General features: G+C 49.6%; 1 protein-coding gene across 1 annotated transcript in view; it reads left to right on the plus strand.

The window, feature by feature from the left end:
• Positions 1-16007, plus strand: part of HYDIN (HYDIN axonemal central pair apparatus protein) — a 285134-nt gene that overhangs the window by 218644 nt on the left and 50483 nt on the right. Inside the window, exons 49-57 of the mRNA XM_075536735.1 lie at positions 347-466; positions 1256-1415; positions 1516-1688; positions 4117-4315; positions 8218-8317; positions 9802-9901; positions 11319-11487; positions 12121-12359; positions 14776-14893. Coding sequence (XP_075392850.1) covers positions 347-466; positions 1256-1415; positions 1516-1688; positions 4117-4315; positions 8218-8317; positions 9802-9901; positions 11319-11487; positions 12121-12359; positions 14776-14893 — 1378 coding nt within the window. The remainder of the gene's footprint in view (positions 1-346; positions 467-1255; positions 1416-1515; positions 1689-4116; positions 4316-8217; positions 8318-9801; positions 9902-11318; positions 11488-12120; positions 12360-14775; positions 14894-16007) is intronic.

Consider the following 16007-nt stretch of genomic DNA (forward strand, 5'->3'; position numbering starts at 1 on the left):
TCCACTGGACCATGGCACTCAAAGGCTCATAAATAGCTACCAGAACGACTTGTCCGTCAGGATGTTTTTCCAACTGGAAGCACTGGAACAGGAAGTCCACCTCAACTCTCTGGTGGGCCCACTGTTGTGGAAGCCGCCACTGAGAATCTCTTTCTTAAACCCAAGCTGTACTAGCCTCACTCGGGAAAGAAAGTCTCCAGCAAGCCCTTGGATCAGGAGCCCCTCTCTCTGCAGACACTGGTGCCCTTCGCTGAATGGAGAGCGCTGGGTTCGCATGAGCATCAAGTGTCAGCCCTGAACTTTCTTTCTGACGGTTTTGCCTCTCCCCTCTCTTCCCTGTGTTTAGAGTGGTCTTTCCTCAGCGGAAGAAGGACATAAAAGCAAACGAGATCATCTTTAAGAAGTATGTTATGAGCACGAAAAGGTTTTACTTCGGGCCACTGCTTTGTGGAAAATCGAGAGATAAGTAAGTGCTCTGTCTTACGAGAGCAGACTTAGGGCCCTTGGGCTGGGCTCATAAATATTAACCATCCCTGTACACCTGGCTTTGCCTCATGCTGCCCTAGGGCACCCTGAAACACCACTTGGGAGAGCTGGGTGCTGGTCCCACCCTTGGCAAGGGGTTCTGTCCGCTGGGCCTCAAAATGGAAAGTAGATACCATGTCCCCCTTGCATGTCCCCCTCTGTCCACTCCAAAGGGCTATTAAAAAATGATGGCAGCAAAAGTGAGAGTAAAAAATATTATTTATTATGAGTCTCCCCAGACCTGGCCAAGTCAGAGTCCCCAGCTACTCCCCTAACTGTGCTGCCCGGTCCTGGGCAAGGTGAGCATATGAGGCACACGTGTGTTGGGTGGAGAGTGTCCAATCCCTGCCCTGCCATCCTTTCCTCCTGGCGTGTGCTGTGGAATTTAACAACATAGACAAATCTCAATCAAGCTTTGCAGCCACGGGGACCTGAGCAGGTCCCGTGTGTCACTCACTCACTCACTCACTCATCTGTTCAACAGCCATTTACAGGAGAAGGGAAAGAAAGGCCCCCAGGGTGGAATGTTGTGAAAAGCAGGAAGAGGGCCCCATAGAGAGGCGGGAGGCCGAGGCAGGGGCTGCTGTGCTGTGTCCGATGCAGGTCTGAGCAACTACAAAGCCCATGTTCCACATGGACCCTTCCAGTTGCCTTGGACTTTGTGGTCTCCTTTTCTACCTGGATTCTCAGTCCATCCTCCCACCAAATCTCCATTTGCATTCCTGTCCAGGTACAAGTCATCCATCTTCCCCGGCAACATGGAGACGCTGACAATCCTGAACAATTCCCCAATGCTTGTAGAGGTGTATTTCTGTTTTCAGCACGACGTCAAAGCAAACACCTACTTCTTGGAACCGACCACCATGATCCTTAAGCCCAACGAGAAGCAGGTACAATGGCAGGGAAAACAAGCTTCCTGGGGCAAGGCCTTCCTGGGGAAGCTGAGGTCTCTGGGTGTCATGTGCTCCCGTTTTTTAACGCTTCCTTTAGTTACTCAATGTGTGGGCGTACCCGACTGCAGTGGGCCTCTTTGAAGACAGCATCATCTGCTGCATCAGAGAGAACCCAGAGCCGGCCACCTTCAAGCTGTCCTGCCAGGGGATCCGCCCTGAACTGGAGCTGGACCACAGGCAACTACACTTCGAACGGCTCTTGCTGCACAGGTCAGAGTCCAGGACGGCGCACCAATGTCCAGGACTAGAAAGGACCTTGGAGGTCATTTAGCTAGGGGGGAGCAGGCACTTCATTCCAGTTTGCTCAGGGCTTCCCCAATTTTAGCACGGAAGGTCCTGCCTCCTGGGAAATTTCTTAGCGCAGGTGAACTGGGACTGTCAAAGGGGGCTCACCTGGGGTCTGTGGATGAGCTTCAACAGGATTGGAGACTCCCCTAATATCCAAAATGTGTGCCAATGTGCATTTCTCTCAGAAGATGAGCTCATTCTCTAGATTTTTTCAAAGGGGTTCATTACCAAAGAAGTTAAGAATCGTTCCTCAACTCAAAGTCAGTAAGACAGAAAGCTAGAGATGGATAGATGAATGAATAAATAAAAACCAGACTTATTGGCTGGATAGAGACCGGTGGAACCCCATAGACCAAGTCACCCTTCAGTTCCAGAACTGAACTCACCCCCATGGGCTCAATTTTTAGCCAAACAATAGACAGATCTACAAGGGAAACAGGTACACTAGGGAGGTAACACACTTTAGAATAATCCATCATGTGAAACCAATGGGAAAGCCTTTCCCCAGCGCCATCATTAAGAAGAAGGAGGCAGGAAGGAGGACTGGCAATGAGAAACCCAGGGAGGAAGCAGGATAAGTCATGTTCCAGTGTGTTAGACTCCTCAGGTGGGAAATACCTCAGTTCTTGGCTTTGCACGAGAAAGGATTCACGCTGAAGCCTGGTTTGTGATCCAAGAGGGTTTTTTGTAAAGAACAGAAGAAGTTTCGGGTTTTACAGTCACTGAACACGGGATGGCACCCCCACACGTGGCGGCCTGAGGCCTGAGCAAGAGACCGCAGCAGCATAACTGAGCGGAAGGCCCAGGAGCAGCTGGAAAAAGAGGGCGGTGGTGTCCGGGTTCCTGCCCTTGGGGGCCTTGCGCTGGGAGGCATGAGGCATGAGGCATGAGGCGTGGTCCATGGCCCTGGTTGACTCCATTGGCTGAATTCAGCCCACCTGGCCTAGTTTGGGCCCACCCAGGTGTACCTTACCGCCTTCCTGGCTCAAGGGCCTGAATTTGGAACATGTTCAGTAGACACCCCTGGCCCCTGTGCTACCTAACATAGACATTGTTGAATAGAAAATCTGTTTGCTCTCAAAACTTTACCCAACTCACAATAAAACGTTTTGGGTGGGGTTTTTTTGTTTGTTTTTGTTTTTTAAAGAATCCTTGTTCTGGAAATTAAAATACAGAGAAAGTTAGACCAAAACTGCAACCTCACACTCATTCCTTGGAGTTGACTTGTTCTAGGTGTTGCCGTTAGCTTATTGCATGTCCAGGGTGGACTCGGGCGCACAGCAACCCCTGTGTTCTCATCAGAAAGATGCACGGCCATCTTGCACCTTGCTTACAGCTGTGATGTTTGGGCCACCTGTCAATCTCTCCCAGGAGGGCCTTCCTCCTTTCCGGTGACCTGCTAGCATTCTAAGTGACGGATGTTTACTTATGAGGTCCTGGGAGAGAATTGTGTTATGATGTGTATCTTGCATTCCTTGGTCACCACCACCAGACTCCATCTCCTAATAAGTATTCATGAGTGAGCTAGGTCAGAGTTGAAGTCGAAAACTGCTATTTCTGACCTGCCATGAGCAGATCCCTCTCAGAGGCAACGATGGCCATTAGGCTGGTGAGCTGAGTAAAAGCCCAAGTTTTGCCATTAAATGTGCACATCCAGGGCCATCAGTTCATCTCTCTATGCCTTGGTGGGGGTTGGGGGTGAGGCGTTAGTGGGGAGGGGAAGGGGGTTGATAAATGAACAGACCCCAGTAAACTGCAGGACAACATCAAGCAGTCTAACACGCTAACACATTACCACATTTGTAATTGGTAATACTATTATATCAATGTTACATTCCCTGAGTTTAATAAGTGTTCGTTTTCTTAGGAGATATTAAAAGGTAAAGGAGCATAATTGCTCCAATCCACTTTCAAATGGTTCTGGGGGAAAAGTGTAGCTCTATTTGTGTATAGACCAAATATATTTTCGGTAATTGATTTATATTGACTGTAAAGATATGTTTGTACTAAATATGTATTTAAAATTGGTGTTTGCGAGAGAGAATGTGAATTTGAGTGCAAAGCCAAGAGGGATCAATGAAACCATGTAGTGGACATGGGAGAGAGGAGTGGGAAATCCATACTACTCTTCTCAAAGTTGAAAGTTACCTCATTGAACTTTGGGCTAATTTATGTGAAAGGGGGGGGGGGGGGTAAAAAGAAATCAGACAAATTCGCCCCACCAGCTAAAAGGCCCGTTCCACTAGCAGAAGAGAAAGGTTGAGAAATTGTCCACACAGACCCACATAACAGGGAACGATGGTTTAAAATGAAAAATTGGCTGCCACGGACAAAATTCACGTTCTTGCAGAAAAGAGTCCAAGGCAATCCGCCTCCGCAACGTCACCCCCCTGCCCGTGGCCTGGCGGATCACCAACATGGAGCACCTGGGCGAGGACTTCACGGCGTCCATGATGCAGGGGACCATCCCTCCCAAGTCTGAGTACGGCTTGAACTTGCACTTCCAGCCCTCCAAGCCCATCACCATCAAGAAGGCCATTCGGCTAGAGGTGAGGCACCGCACAGCCCAGGTATGGTCATCAAAACTCGTGGGTTCCCTGACGCGCACACACACACACACACACACACACACACACACAAGGACACACTGCCTCCACTTCATTTCATGGCCTTCCACCCACAGTAGCGTGCTCTGCAGGAGACCAGAAGCTCCACCGAGGCAGCAGCCATGTCTGTAGTGTTTATGGCTGATTGCCTCGTGCCAGAAATGAAGTGTGCAAGAAATGGAGGGTGGAGGGGTGATGGACGATGTTACTAAACCTAAGTAAACACTAGATTCCTAAAAACATTCTCAGGATCACTTCCCACAGACTTCCTTTTGTTGGTGAACGTCTCCAACACACACACACACACACACACACACACCACGCTTTTCCTCACTGCCTCTCCTTCACCTCAATCTTCCAACAACTCGCCGGCTCTCCCTCTGAAACGTCCCTCCTTCTGTCCATTGCTACCACCCTCATCCAGGACCCCTGCAGCCCTTCTCCCTGGAAATTCAGCAGTTTCCTTTCCTAACCGCTTACTCTCTTCCTGCTTCCCAAAGTGTCCAAAAGAAGGGATTCAGGAAGCATTTTCCTGACCTCCCATGGAGCTAAGAATGGAGTGGGGAGGTGTCTCCCCTGCCCGGAGACCCAGCTTGCCTCTTTAGGGTAGCCACACCTCCCTCCAGCCTCCATCACTCTGCTGTCTTTGGACTTTTCCCTCCCTTTGCCCCTGGCCTTGCCACACCCTGCTGGGAATGCCCCAGGTCCAGTGTGGGGCTAGCTTCTGCTTCAAAGGCCCCTCAATATCACTGCTTCAGCGGAGGCTTCCCTAATCACCTCACCTAAAGAGGCCTGGTGTGATCTGTCTGCTTTGCACTCTTCAGAGCACGTGTGCCTTTCCCGCATGAACCTGTTGCTCCTCTAGTCACACTCGTCCAGCCTCAGGCCGCCAGCTCCAGGGAGAGGCTTTCTCTCTGTGTCAGCTCTGGAGGGAAGTCCTTGACTCCTTCAGCATTGGGCCCCTAGCCTGGGGCAATCACGCCCAATTAGTAACTACGCCAAGTGGAACAGAGGAAGCTGATGACTGTTTGTTTTAGGAGGGCAGGCTAGAGTAGCCGCAACATCCATCAAGGCTGTCTAGTGGGGTTCAGTTCAGTTTAGTTCCCAAGCAGCACTTACACTAACTTCTTAACAAAATCACTCACATGTTACATGGGCTCTAATTCTTAAGCTATAGCATACGCCTCAACAAGCCGTAAACGCATAAGAAGAATTCATTATTCCCACAACAGTGGTTTCTTTAAAATAAATAAAATTTTAAAGAAATATAGAATTAATGAATTCATTATTTTAAGTAATTTTAGTGGCATATAATTCACAAATCATATGTTTCAATTGTTCAATTATACCAAGAAAATTTGTACACCCTCTAATTCATTATTCTGAAGTTTGCTTCCCAAAAGACTGCCCCTTATCTATAGTATACCTTGCCCAAGAAAACTGGAGGGGTCAAATCATCCCTGATAATGGCTTCAATAGTAATCAACAGTCCACATTCTTGCTTGAACTATTGGGAAACAGTTAAAGCAAATGATGATAAACACATTACCTATTTCAATAAAATTGGTTATGCTTATACAAAAATGGCTGCAGTCTTGCTCACACGTCTTGCTTACAACCAACATGTGGATTTAACACCTCTTGGAAATCTCCATGTGCCTTGGTATTGATCTTCCCCTGGGTTCTTTATTGATCTTCCCCCGGGTTCTGGAGGTTCTCGTCACAGGGACCTTGGGGCCAGAGACTCAGTCTGCCCCCAGCTATTCTTTCTTGGTGGAAGTATTTCTCACTGGTCTTAATTCTTGGTGGTAGCACTTCACGCTGATCTAGCTCTACTTGCTTATTTAATCTGCGTCTCAAAAAAAGGCCTTCATGTTGTATGCTGACACACTGATATTATTACTACACTAATGTGTTATAGGATTTACAACATATATGATCATCAGATCAGGTCACAAAATGAAGGATGACTACATAATACTGAGAAGCATGCATAGTTCAATCTACAGCCCTTACTTATGTGACCACCAGGACAGCATCTCAGCAGACTTTTTCCCCATCTGTATTACTTCTTGTGGCTGTAGCAGTAACACATTATCATGCACACAACACAAATTGTTCTCTCCTGGCTCTCTCAACCTTCCTTGCCTCTTCCAGTTTCTGGTGGTCCTAGGAATTCCTTGATTTACAGCTGAATCACTTCAATCTCGGTATCTGCCTTCCCATGGCCTTCTCCTGCCTCTCTCTTCTGTCGCTTATAAAAACAACTGTCATTGGATTTAAGTTCCATCTGGGTAACCCAGGTTGATCTCATATTGAGGTCTGTAATTATATCTGCAAAAACTATGTTTCCTAATAACGTCACATTCACAGGTTCTGAGGGCTGGAACACAGACCTGGCTTTTTTTTTTAAGGCTCACGATTCAACCTCCTACATCATCATATCCACAGTGTCTAACCCAAACCTGTACACAGTAGGGACTCAGTAGAATCTACTGAATGACTGAATGTCACTGATTCCTGATGCTTGAAGTGATTCTGCAACATTCAAGATGCCATCCAAACTTCTCTTTGAATATTTTCATTGACAGAAAACTTACTGCCAGTCAAATTACCCTGGTCTTTTTTTTTTTTTTTGAGCAGGTTTGACTTCATTCTTCCTCTAGGTGAATTTAGTTTTTCTCCCTGTCATTTGCACTCGCTAATCTTGTTTGTTTTTTTAAGCCAGCCAATGAATCTAATTTCTCTTGCCCCCGACCCATGAGGACCTTTCAGATCTCTGAAAACAGGGATTGATAGATTCATTCTATGCACACATATGTACGAAGTCTAGGGATGGTCATCAGAATTGTCAGTGCCAGTCTCTGCGGAGGCTGGTGGGTAACCGCGGGTACCAACAGCATGACTGATTGCCCAAAGTCCAGGAGTTCCCCAACATGCACCAGGAACCTCAGACAATTCCGAGGTTCACGTGGCAGGGAATAGCAGACAGCAAGGGGTCATCGTGACAAGAACAGAAACATCTTCCTGCAAAGATTATAGTTTAGTAACAAATGTGGTCTCCCTGTGGGTCCCGATGAAAAGCAGTCTACACACCAAAGGCAGTAAGAGTCTGCCCACAGCTTCCCTGCACCTAGCCAGTTCTATGGCTCCTTCAGCATCCACCCCAGGAAATGCCTTTCTGCTGGTCCCTTAGGAAAGCACTCCCGGGAATTGGTTGTATTTTATGGGTATAACTCTTAAATCGCCCATCTCGTTGTACTCATTTACAAATTTAATGTTATCCCCTCTATCTACCTCCTCTGGGCGATGGGGAAGGGCAATGGGGGCGCGCTAAGGAAGCCCAGTGCTGTGGACACTTGTTCAAGTGTTTTGTACTAGTGTTTCCTTCTGCTTCCCTCCCTCCTCGACACCTCTGTCATAGGATGAGTGACAAAGGAAGGGTCAAGCTCAAGTCAGCCCAATTTGCCCTGGGAAACACTGGCACATATTTGATGGGAGGAAAGGTGGGGTCTCTGAATTAAACGTTGGGCTAGGGGATGGCTGTGACGTTTCCCTTGGCCCCCAAAGCATGCGCACAGGGCGTTGGAGACTTCACTCCTGCGGCCTCCAGCAGTGTCATGCGCACTACCCACGAGTGTCATTGCCACTACTGACGTTCCTGGGACAGACTCCTTAGCAGCCCTTGTTAATCTCAAGAGTCATGGTGGTTGGGCATCCCTGGTCAGATATTCCATGGGACGGTGAGAGGGCCCACCAACAGGATTGCAATCAGAGTGGGCAGTGGGCAGCTAGAGGCCACGGAGCGTCTTGCTCTGACTGAAGAGCCTTTCTCACTGTGACAGGTTTTAGATGCAGACAATCTCATTGGTGTTGTGCAGATCGAGAACATCCTGATCTTTGCCGAGTCATACGACATCGCCTTGGACATCACCTTTCCCAAAGGTCTGCTGATCCCTTCGAGGGAAGAGCCGTGTCTCACCCATTAGAAGTTAGGCCGAGATGATGCCTTAGTGTGTTGTCAGTGTTGGGGGACGGGGGGGGGCGGTGGAGTGGGGAGGGGAGTCCGTAAGTTCTCTTGCAAAGGACCATGCAAGCCCCACAGTGGTGTTAGTCATGTGCCTACACACCCTAATCCCTCCAGCTGGAGACTGCAGGGAGCGGTCATCAATAGCAACATTTGCAGGGCTCTCGCCGGAACAGTCATCAGAGAGTGGCACCCCTCTCCCAGCCAGTGCCATTTCCTAGCGCTGCTATAGCAGATGGCTGTAGATGTGGGGGGAGGGGGTGCTGAAGCAACACACATTGATTATCTGTCAGGTCTGGAGGTCAGAGGTCTGCGATGGGTCCTGCTGGGCCCAAATCAAGATGTCTACCTCGAATGGCGGTCTTTGATGGAGGTTCCCAGGAGGCTCCATGTCCTGGCCCTTTTCAGCTTCTAAAGGCCACCCACGTTCCCTGGCTCGGAGTTCCTTCTTCCATGTTCTAGGTCAAGTCCTTGTGCTGCCATCCCCCTGGTTCTCGCACCTCTCCCTCCCTCTTCCATTCTTAGAACCCGGGTATTGACACTGGGCCCCCTCAGAGAGAGCCCAGGATAATCTCCCTACTTTAAGGGCAAGCTGATGAGCAACTTTATTTTCATCTACAGCCTTCATTCTCCCTTGCCATGTAAAGTAAGATAGTCATAAATTGCGGGGATTGGGTCATGCACATCGTGGGGGGCCATCTTTCTGCCTACCACGCTGCCCTAGCACCTAAATCAAGTGTCTCCTTGGAGGATGCAGTTCCCCACCAGCCCTCCTTTCCCCAGCAGGGCATCTCCTCAGCCAGCTCCACAGTGGCAGGGCAACGTGTGGACTTGGCTGCCATTGGTCTTCCACATTGACTGTTTACAGCGGCCTCTTGCCTCACGATGGGAAACTGGAAATAACCCAAGTATCTAGTGAAATCCAGTAACTCAAGCAGGCGTGAAATCATTATGGGCAGGCACTTTTCAGTCATGCCACGGCCACGGAATGGAATGTCATGCACCCATGATGGTCATGACTCATGGAAGGTCTTTAATTGTGGGGGAAACGCTCCCGACGCAATGCTAAGTAAAGCAATCCAAGCTGATACATAACATCGCAACTCAGTAACGCATCCACTTTAGACAAAAATAGAAAATGCACTTCAAGAAGCTGTAGCTGATGGGAGACGCGCGAGGCTGTTGGTCCCCAGATAGAAAGTCAGGGCAGATGCCTGATGAACCGAGTGGAAGAGTCCTGCTTGGTGTGGGGCAAAACTCAATGACAAGGGACTTTTCTGGCTGGAAAATAACTTATTTTGAAATTGTCCATGGATCTTCCACATGAACTTCAGTGAGAGAGTGAAATATTTCTTCCCTCCAGTCTGGTCCTCCTGCCCACCCGCCCCTCTGCCCTCTGCAGGAGCCGAGGGCTGCCTGGATTTTGGCATCGTGCGAGTCCTGGAGGAGGTGAAGCAGCCCCTGCAGCTGAAGAACCGCGGGAAATACGAGATCGTATTCAGGTGAGCCCTTGCCTGTCCCCAGTACGGGGAAAGAGTACTGCGGGGGCTGTCAGAGCAGAACTTCTAAGACACCACGCCTGCTTGTCGCCTTCCTTGGCTTTAAATGAATGGACCCCAGCTGCTAAATGCGCAGAGAGCTTCACCCTGCTCCTCGTTCTGCCCCTCCAGCTGTGCCAGAGCCCCGGGCAAGAGGCAGAGGGTGGGCAGGCAGGCCTGATGCTTTCCCTCCAGCACTCCTTCATTCCTTCAGCGGGATTTCCCCATGAGCTCCCAAACGAAGGAGGAACTTTCCCATAAGGTTTTAGAACATTTCAAGAGCGATCCAGGCCCGCTGTGTTACGTAGCGGTCCAGTCGGTGCCCGGTAGACTAGAGAGCCATCTTGAGTGGGCCCCTCAAGAATCAAACCAAAACGGTCTACACGGTGCTTCCCAGGAGAGGAAACCGTGGCTCTGAGGAGCGGCGCGGGGTGGACGGTCACTCAGACAGGGTCACAGTGCCAGCAGCCCTGCCCACTCAGTTTCTATGGACGCTCATCCTCATCTTGTCATCTCGGGGAAGGCTTCACCTACTCCTTTAGTTCCATTGTCGCTAACGGGATGCTGGAATGAGCGTGCTCCCACCTCAGTGCTACCATTAAGTGGAAGCAGTGGAAATATCCATCGTAGGAAAGTGGCCAGGAAAAGAGAAATGCTCCAGTAAACCCGGAAGACAGCCACTCCACTGTCACGTCAGAGTCAGTGTCGTGGAATCTTGCCCTTCTGCGAGCTATGGTTCAGACGATGACCAGGGGATTGGCTCTGTTCTTCGAGGTCACACGAGAGTCCCTCCCAGGTCCGACAGGAGCCACGGCTCCTTGAAAGGTTGTGCAGGAAGCTAGCTAAGGAGGCCCGGGCACCGTGCGTGGTGCAGTTGTGCCACCAGGCCTCCTGGGGACCCGGAAGGCACTGGGATGCCCTCACCCCTGCAGGTGTCCCGCTCAGCCCCTCTGTCTTTCTTGCGCTTCAGCCTCACGCTGTGCGTTTCACCTCACCCACTGGGCCGTGGCTTCCTGCCCTAGAGCTGCTGTCTCATGGCTCCTGCCCCACTTTCTCTCTGTGTCAGTCCCCCCGCCCCCGTGTGCTCTGCACTCGGGTTCCTGGAGAGAGAGGTGTGGTTTGTCTCCCCAGTGGGCTGCACTCCCCATCAGGGCCACCTCTCCACCACAAACTAGCCGAGAGACAGCTTTTTGCCTGGAGCACCACCAAGCCCCGGCCCAGACCAAGCTGGCCAAGGTGGGGAGGTCACGGAGCACACAGCCCAGTGGGCACCGTGAGGCAGCAAGCGGCGTGGCAGACACGTCGAGGGTTAGCCTCCTCGCTAAGGACCTGGAGCTTCCTGGAGAAAGACTCACCCGGACTTTCTCTTCCCGCCCGCCAGCTTTTCTGTGGACTCGTTAGGGTTGCCGGTGACCAACTTAAGTTCCATGATCTCAGTGCAGCCCAAGAAGGGCACCCTCGCCACAACGGAAAAGCCCACCAACGTCCAGGTGCTACTTCGTGCCAAAAAGGAAGTCAGGATCGAGCACCTGCCCGTCCTGCGCTGTCATGTAAGAGAGGTCAAAGGGCACTGGCTCCGGGGCAGGACCGGGGGGTTCCTTTGGGAAGAAAGTTGTCATGGTGTCTCAGAGGGTTAAGCACGTGGCTGCTCACTGCAAGGTCGGTGATGCAAACTCACCAGCCGCTGCTTAGGAGACAGATGCAACTCTCTGCTCCCGTAAAGAGTCACCATCCCGGAAGCCCTAGGGAGCCTTTCCAGTCTGTCCTGTAGAATGGCTATGGGTCTGAATGCCTCAATGGCCCTGGGATTTGGCCTGGTCTGACCAAAACCAGGGTCTCCCCATGCTGTGGGGGCAGGCTGGCTTGAGTGGCAGTTAGGTAGGACATCCCAGGGCTTGATCCCAGCCAACGGATGGGAGGTGAGCAAAGTCCTCAGAACTAGCACCAGGGAGGAAAGGTGCCCCAGGTATTTGGGGAGCAGAGAGGCAAGAGAGTCTGGGCTCTGTCATCATTTGTCTAGATGAAGAGCTGAGAGCGGAAGAAAGAGTTGGTTCACACAGATCCTTGGCTGGCGCTCAGTAAGCTCTCTCTGAGTGTTTGCTTGGGGAATGAGGCAGAGAGCCGTGGAGATTCTGGAGATATGCCAGTGGTTACTGTCTTCCTCATCTTCCCTCCCTTTCTAGATTATTGAGCCTAGTATATCGGAAGGAGGTGAGATGATTGCCAGCATCCCAATTAAGTTGTCTGTGAATGCAGTGTTCTCCAAATACAACATCAGCCCTTCCACCATCATCAACTTTGGAGCCTTGATCTGTGGCACTCGTAAGAGCACCACCTTCACCATCGAAAATCAAGGGGTCATTGACTTCAAGTTTTCCCTCTATAAGATGACAGGAGAGAGCTCAAGTCACCAAAAAAAAATGTGAGACAAATGTTTGCTTGACTCTCCCCATCCCATCGTTAATCAGCGCTTTACATTTGACAAAGAACGCTCATATGTCTTGTGTTGGTCTGGGTACTTTAGAGAAACAAATCCACAGAAACTCATGTATAAGAGAGAGTTTTATATAAAGGGTAAGTGCACATCAAGAAAACATCCCGACCCAGTGCTTCCCAAGCCCACAAGTCCCACATTAGCCCATATGTCCGACACCAATCTACAAAGCCCTCCTCCATCTCACAAAACACATGCAGTGAAGCTGACTCAGTGAATGTGTAAGGAAAGCCAACGTAGTGAATGTGTAAGCATCTCAGCGCTGGCAGGGGTCTCCACACAGCTGCTCCAGCACCCAGGGCTGCATTAGGGTAGGTCCATGTGGCTTCTCCTCAAGGATGTCTTGCAGGAAGTGAGCCTTGCCAGCTGAAGCGGCAAGGCAGTTGCACCCTGGTCTGACCCTCAGAAAGCAAGAGACCCAAGAACTAGAAAGGCAAGGCTCACCAAACCATTTATCCCTCCGCCCTTCAATTAATCCCACATGTGTTTATCGGCCAGGTTGGCACAATAAACTTTTACTATATCATGTCTTATCTGGATCGATCCACTTTTATGGGTGACATCACTAAGGCTTAGAAATTGTTCATTTCAAGAATACGCAGACAAGCACAATAGACATTTATTCTGAACCCCTGTCTTCGGACTCTAGACCTAGTGCATTTTCTGACTACTGCCACATGTATCAAACATTTTAGTTCAACAAATGCAAACACTTTGCTTGTGAAAGTGTCTACTAGCGCAACTAGTGTGGTAAGTTATTATCCTAGCATGCCACGAGACTGACACGTAGTAAATAGCCAAGGAAATCAGAGAGACAAACCCGTGCTTCATGCTGAGGATGGGAAAGGGCAGCCTAGAGATGCAGGCTAGAGATGGCATAGCAGTACCTCTGGTCTACCAGGCACTTTACCTACCGCTCCTGAAGTCACGTTCCGTAGTCTCTCACAAGTGGTTCTCAATCAAGTCACCAAAAACAACTGACCTGTGGGGCAACTTTGGCTTCTATTGTGTTGTCTTCCTTGTGGGAGGGTGCTTCAAAAAGTTTGTGGAAAAATAGAGGTTGCCTAAGTTTCGAAGCTCTCCTATATTGATGTTACTACTCCCTGCCATGACATCAGTGCTAGCTCAGCCACCCTATGGGAGTGGGCAGAACGGCCCCTGTGGGTCTCTGAGCCTGGGACTCTGTATGGGAGTAGAAAGCCTCAGCTTCCTCCTGTGGAGCAGCTGGTGGTTTTGAACTGCAGTCCAGTGTGTAATCCACTACACCGCCAGGGCTCTTGGTATTTATGTCTCAACTTATATAAATACGTATGTATTCTATTCAGACTATTGCGTGTACTACGCTTTAAAGACATCATGCTGGCAAATGCCATGAAAGAGGGTCTGAATTTCACCTATTTTCCATTTTTAAAATGTTTTATTATATTGGGGGATCTTGCAGCTCTTACCACAATCCATACATTTAACCATTGTGTCAAGCACATCTATACATAGGTTGTCATCACCTTTTTCAAAACGTTTTCTTTCTACTTGAGTTCATGGTATCAGCTCCTCATTTTTTCCCTCCCTCTCCCACCCTCTTTCCCTGATGTCCCTTGATAATTTATAAATTATATTTTAAATTTATTTTTCATGTCTTACACCAACCAATGTCTCCTTTTACCCGCTTTTCTGCTGTCTGCCCCGCCTGGGAGGGGGCCCATACGTTGATTATTGTGATAGGTTCCCCCTTTTTCCTCCCCCTTTCCTTACCCTCCTAGTATCATTGCTCCCCTTATTGGCCTTATTGGATTCCCTGTTTTGTGAGCTCTTATCTGTACCAATACACATGTTGTAGTCTAGCCAGATTTGTAAGATAGAATTGGGGTCATGATAGGTGGGGGAAGCATTAAAGAACTAGAGGAAGGTTAAGTGTTTTGTTGGTGCTATGCTGCACCCTGCCTGGCTTGTCTCTTCATTGTGGCCCTTCTGACAGGGGATGTCCAATTGACTACAGATAGGCTTTGGGTCTCCACTCTGCCCTCCCCTCATTCCATTCATATGATTTTCTGTTTGTTTGTTTTGTTTGGGGTCTTTGATGCCTGATACCTGATCCCATCGACACCTCGTTTGCCTTTTTTATAAAGTGAGAGTAGTTTCTTGCACTCGTTTGCCATGTCTGTAGGAAGCACATATAATGAACACATCACAACAAAGTTCTTGTATCCTTGTTAAATGATTTGGGGTGATGATTGTGCCTCCCCAATGCCAACTTAGGCCAAGACAGGCATCCTTAGCAGACAAGACAGGTAGAGTCCAAGGTCGCCACTGCCACGTCAAGGCGCGCTCTTGCTTCTTTCACCAGACCCAATCATGTGAAGCACGCAAGAACCAGGGAAAGCGAGAGCTTCTACAAGAGTGGACTTTCCAAAGCGGCCAAGTTCTCAGACACTGTTGCCAAAGAAGCCAATATCTCAAGCCAGGTGAGTATGAGTGTCCTGGTCTTGGCTCAGAGAAGTGCAGGCAAACCACCTGCCCCTAACAACCAGATGCCTGCTTGGGAATAGCAGACTTTGACTCTACTGTGGCAAAAACTTCAACAACAACAAATTTACGTGGGAAAATTCCATGATCACTTCATTCCATTTTCCACAAACTTTCTGCTGCCCCCTCAGAGCGAGAAGTCTTAGTGAAAAGTCCTTTTCATCGTAAGATAGGGCATCCTAGCTTTGCATTGGGATGACTTCTTTGGCTTTAAAGCCCTTCGTTGGCCTCCTATTGCCTTATAATGAAGTTGAAACACTTCATAGTTATTTTAGTCAAGAATCATTTCTTTGTTAGAATCAGAAATCTGTTCAAGTCCAAGGGCACCTCCTGTGTCAGAGGAAGTAGGTATCCTATCCCCCCCTACTCCCGCTAAGTGAAGCTGGGAAACCACAGGCTCTATAGACAAAGCAAGCATAAGCAGACTGAGGAGAAGAAACCTCACCAGCAAGGGCTCTTAGGGACCAATGAGCATCCTAAGTTCCTTGAGTTTTCTTTTTGCCTCTTAGATCACAGATATGGACCTGAAGAAGCTGGAAGCCCAGAAACATCAACAAGCACAGGCAATATAAGCCCCCCCCAAAGCCCCACTCCCACTAGCCAAAGGGCCAGGAAGGAAGGACAGGTTTTACATAACTGTTCTAGTCCAGCCAAGCGCCACTACCCCAGCCCCCACCCCCCAAAAGGGTTGGGTCCCATCCTCACCCATGCTAGCAAAAGCCATGTAGGAAGCCCACTTATACCCCCTCCAGGATGTAACGAAGTGCCCCACATCCCTGCTGAAGTAATGGCAAAGAAGACCAAAGAGGGAACTAGGATTTTCATCCCCACCAGGTGGAAGCGGGGATGCGTGCCACATGACTTGCACCCCTCGCTGTTCACAGCAGGCCGCCAGTCCCCTCCCCTCCCGTGATGTCTCTGGAGCAGTAACAAGGCATCCCCACCCCTCCCAGCCCCGGAGGTATCAATTGATACCTACCGCAGCACCAGATCGCCCACCCCTGCCATGCAGTAATAAGGATTCCAAGAGGGGCGCCTGGGCTGTGAGTGCCA

Source organism: Tenrec ecaudatus, chromosome 18, assembly GCF_050624435.1.
Source record: "Tenrec ecaudatus isolate mTenEca1 chromosome 18, mTenEca1.hap1, whole genome shotgun sequence".
Classification (NCBI taxonomy): Eukaryota; Metazoa; Chordata; class Mammalia; order Afrosoricida; family Tenrecidae; genus Tenrec; species Tenrec ecaudatus.